The sequence below is a fragment of the Phaseolus vulgaris genome, chromosome 9 (assembly GCF_000499845.2).
Source record: "Phaseolus vulgaris cultivar G19833 chromosome 9, P. vulgaris v2.0, whole genome shotgun sequence".
In the NCBI taxonomy this organism is placed as follows: Eukaryota; Viridiplantae; Streptophyta; class Magnoliopsida; order Fabales; family Fabaceae; genus Phaseolus; species Phaseolus vulgaris.
In genome coordinates this window covers 6,467,369-6,472,379 of record NC_023751.2, presented here as the reverse complement: position 1 = coordinate 6,472,379, position 5,011 = coordinate 6,467,369, and the positions used below count along the sequence as shown (strand labels likewise).

Sequence of the window (5,011 nt, the reverse complement as noted above, 5' to 3'; positions counted from 1 at the left end):
TAATAATTTTAACTATTGGAGATAAAGTTTCAAAATACTTAATACCTTCAATTTGAGTATATCCCTTGTGAACCAAACGAGCCTTGTACCTATCAATGGTGTCGTCCAACAATCATGTTTTATCGCCTCTTTAAATTATTTAGGTTATTGATAGAAGAAATATTATAACAAAAAGAAGAAAGTAGTGTGATAGTACTACTTATTAAGAAGTGAACTTTAAGCTTAACTCAACCTTACAAAATCAGTTAATAAGATGAGGTTTGCATCCACTTATATACTATCAAGTACAAAATCATCTTTCCTAGTTGCATATAAATGACTCGCGTTTAAGGGGCATAAATAAATTTGACTAGAAATAAATTTTATTCCCTTTCCCAAACGTGAGACATTTATATCATCTAAACCCCTCCATGAATCGTATTTGGAATCTAAGATCATTTTCCACATACTTGAGTGTTCATCATCAAGTCTCCGTTTCCATTTTCCTAACAGGGTCATATTGAACAGTTTAAGGTCTTTGATTCCTAAACCCCGTCCTCTTTTGTTTGCAAAGTTGTTCCTATTTAACCCATCCAATCTTCCTATTGTCATGTCCCCATCCCATAAAAGTCTATGCATAACAAAATTGATAAGGGTGACCTTACGTGCAAAAGGATAGGTACTTACCTTTCCATGGAAGCTTATTCTTAACTTTAAAGATCACATCTTTCTAATAGTTCTTCTTTTAATGGTTTTCTCCTATTTGAATACCCAAGTATTTAAAGGGAACTACCATAGTATTGCAATTAATCATCGTTGAATACCTATGAAGCTCGCAACTTTGTGTTCCTAAACCTGTTATCCTGCTTTTATTAAAATTAACTCTTAGACTATATGCTAACTCGAAATATCTCAATGCGCTCTTGATCACCAAAATGTTTTTTACGTCCGCTTTGCAAAAGAACATAGTGTCATATACAAACTGACTAATATGTACTTGATTTAACCCCAGATTAATCCCCTCATATAAACATCTGTTCTCTACCTCCCTAATTACCTTTGTTGGCCCTTCAACAATTATGATAAACAAGAATGGTGCAAGCGAGTCTCCGTATCTTAACCCCTTAAAAAGTGAGAATTAGTTAGTTGAACTACATTTGACAAGAATAGAAACAAATGAAAACTCGAGACATTTGACATGAAAACCTATTTTTTTAAGCATATAAAAGAGGGACTCCGAGTTAATTGAGTCATATGCTTTCTCAAAATCAACTTTGATTATAATACATTTTTTTCTTCTTCTTCTAATCTCCTCAATGACCTCACCTTTAGAAAAACATATTATTTTTGTCAATAATCTTATGTATGACTCTCTGCAACCATTTTGATAAGATTTTAACAATAATTTTATAAATATTTCCCACCAGAGATATTGGTTTAGGGGATGATAGTAATACACAAGGCATTGAATCGTTTAGGCCGTATTCCACACTTATGGAAGCTAGATACATCCCTATGCAAATCCTGTTTAAAATATATCCCAAAATTCTTTGAAAAAATTGAAACTTTTATTGCCACAAGAGTCTCATACTGCCTCCTTAACTTTCTCATTAGAGAACGTTCTAACTAGTGACTCATTGTCATCCACACAATCTGTGCAAAGGCAACCTTATCCAATCTTAATTTGCAATCATCTGAATCTAAGAACCTATCCTTGTAATACCTCAAAATTTAACCGTACACGGCTCCACACACCACTCCGGTCTATAGAATCATTCATGACATTAAAAACTTGAAATAAGAAAAAGTAATATATTTGACATTCGCAAAACCTTGAGACCAAATAGTCGCAAAATTCAATGTTTCTAAAGCTAATCCTTAACAAGTTCTTGTCTGAAATGAAAAACATAACAAGGGTAACACTAATCTGCCATCAAATTCTAAATTACACCTATACCTTGTACAGAAATTCATCACCAATGTTTCAAATTTCAAACTAAAGACAAATAAAATCACATGTCTTTGTTGAGAATTCCGGACATAAATATTCATTTCAAATGCTCTTCAGGATTCCGGACGCTTAAAAACTTCAATTCATTGTTGGGGCCCTGCAGGTTTATCTGCGTGAAGAACAACAGCATTCTTATCAGATACACATATTTAGAAGTTTCTTAGGGTCCAAACGTAAATTTGACTTGTAATATGATAATCTTAATACAAGAAAAAGTTTCTATGATGAGTAATGGTGCTAGGATAACTAATCAGATATAGGTTTTTCAAAAACAATTACAGGATTTTTTTTTATAAATTAAAATTGAATAATATATAAATAAATTTGTAAAAACTCTTCTATAGCTTTTCAAAATATAAATTTCTTAACTTCTACATAAATATTAGTTTTAGTTCATGAAAAACTTATTTAATTTTTAATACTTTAGAAGAAAATTATCCAAACAAATTTAATATTACTCCATCAAGTTGAATGGTTTATAGAAAGTTAAAGTAATTACCCATCGTTGCATTGAACAATCTGAGAAGAGGGTCAATGGGAACGCCAGCCCTCTCAAATGCAGGATCATACATAGCATTCACAAATGGACTGAAATTTAAGACCATGAAAGTGTTTAATTTTTGTGTACTCAATAGTAAAAGTGAAGTAAAATTATGGATGGAAACTACTATGCTTTTAGAAATCTAGAGAAAGAAAAATGAAGATATCATAAGTAATAAGATGAAGAAAATGAAAAATGTTGATATTATGTATCGTCAAAAAGTGAAAAGCAAAAAATGGTAAATGCAGCTAAGAACCTTGCAGTTTCAGCAGCCGAGGAAGAAGGGTTTGGTGGGTTCTGATCTTCTTTCACTGCACCAGCAGCAGCACTTTGGTTTCCTTGGGATAAAGATGATCTCCCAACATTTTCTCTTGTGGACGAACCCCTCTGCAAAGTCAAAATTAACCAAGCAGAATGACCACAAAATCTCATTATGGTTCCATTACAACAAAAACATCTTCATGCATGACCAAGAAAAATGGTTACCTTTCGACGTTTATAAGGTGAAGATGCCTCGCCTGGTTCAAAATGTTTCCGGGGACGACCACGACGTGGGGGTTCTCGCTGTCCCTGCTGCTCATGTTCAATTTACCACATTTAGTTTAACTGTCCACGTTGAAATATATCCTACAAATTTCTAGACTCTTCTAAGATAGCTGTTAAGAATTCAATACAAATTTCTTCAAAGTCCCAAGTAAGATCAACAAGAAGAAGATTAATAAATTCATATCTTTAAAATTTTAGAATGAAGATGATATATTAGTCTTTATATAGGTACACGGCTAAATGGCTACACGCCTACCTCAACTGATAGTACAGTAGATAATGTATTACCAGCAATCTTCGAAACATTAAGAAAGTTTATGTAATAATGTACTATTACTTTTATATTAAAACACCTCCATATTATATATTATACCTACACTTCTGTTTTAACATTCATCATTGACATTTTGCTGAATATTTCTTCTTCTAATAGATCATATAACATAGTATACATGTACATGCCACATTAGCATCCAAGTATGTGCTGGCTATGGCGTATACCAGAAGATATTTTAACTAAACTAAAACAGTTATTCTATATTATCATCACTGTGTTAAAAAGGCAAAAAAGTATGAAGAAATTTTCACCCTTGGATATTGAAGATTCAAACTTGGAGTTTGCAGATTCAAACTTGGAGTTTGCAGATTCAAACTTGGATTTTGCAGATTCAAACTTGGACTTTGCTGTAGATTAGTATAAGGACCATAAGTAACCAATGATCTGTCACTTTGATTCAGCATATTTAGACTTGGTACTGAAGTTTGCGTCCTGTACGCGATTCAACAATATAATGAGAACTTGATCATATAAGGATTTTGCCAGTTCTTTTGTTACTTCAAATATATTAAAGCAAATCAATAGAAGTCTGAACATGTTCTATATTGAATTTCTACCCAATGCATAAATTGTTTGAAAAACGTATATACCTAAAAGATGAAGGCATAAGTCCATTGTCAGCACGCTGTGAAGTCATTGTGTTCACAGAAAAAGGGGGTACTTGCAGCAGTTGTGTCCCCTGTGCTCTTTCAGGCCTAGTAATGGTGAAAAATGTTAACATAATAATATGAAGCATATTTGAATAAAAAGATGCTAACAGGCATAATAATATTGTAGCATCGTATAAAGGAAAAATAATTTATGCTAGTGAAAAACATGATACCTAAAAAGGCTTGAAATATGAGACACTTGGTTGTTAAAAAGTAGTGCACTTGGTCCTTCGGTGGGTCTAGTACCCGAAAACGCCGTAGTGGCAGAGTTCAGTGCTGAAGGAGATGTGAAGCAGGATGACAGAGATGAAGGTCCATTCAATGAGCCGCTGTTATGCTGGATAAAACCAGTGTTCTGCAATAATGGATTGTACTGGTTTCCTTGATCTTGCATCCAAAGCGACCTTTCAAAATTAAAAAAATGAGATGAATTACAAAGCAAATGCTAACTCAAATAATGGTCAACATTTGAAAATTAGGTATCTATGCATATGATAAAAAAATGTCACCTGGTCATTCTTGGGAGATATAAATGTTTATTCGTTTAGGTTGCATAGAGCTCTTTTTTCTTTTCTTTTCTTTTCATGATAGTCTGTGGTCAATTAATCTATTCTAGAATTGGCCAATACTATAGAAAATCTTTAATATGAATATTGAATAAAATAAAAAAGTCAAATCAATCATTAAAAATAGTCAAAGTTAGACTTCAAAAAATTATGGCATCATAAGTAAGATTTGACTGTAGAATTTTTAAACTTTATTCAAACAGTTTTTATTTAGTCTTAAAATATTTTCCATTATTGGCTTGTAACATAAAAAACTAGTCTAAAAAAATGTCACTCGTAAGAAGAACCCAATTATTGAATCCAGGTTCAAACTGTGAATAGTCAAGCTAATTTTTAAACAGGGAATTATAATTTTGCAAATCAATACAATAAAAGTCATTT

At 32.3% G+C, this 5,011-nt stretch overlaps 1 protein-coding gene across 1 annotated transcript; it reads right to left on the bottom strand.

The window, feature by feature from the left end:
• Window positions 1–1,746: 1,746 nt before the first annotated feature.
• Window positions 1,747–4,465, bottom strand: LOC137821771 (uncharacterized). The gene is made up of 7 exons (XM_068626522.1): window positions 4,238–4,465; window positions 4,005–4,109; window positions 3,666–3,846; window positions 3,018–3,104; window positions 2,788–2,918; window positions 2,490–2,578; window positions 1,747–2,099 (listed from the first exon to the last, which is right to left on the bottom strand). The coding sequence occupies exons 1-7, from the start codon at window positions 4,456–4,458 to the stop codon at window positions 2,074–2,076; spliced, it is 840 nt and encodes a 279-aa protein (XP_068482623.1). The 5' UTR covers window positions 4,459–4,465; the 3' UTR covers window positions 1,747–2,073.
• Window positions 4,466–5,011: the final 546 nt, after the last annotated feature.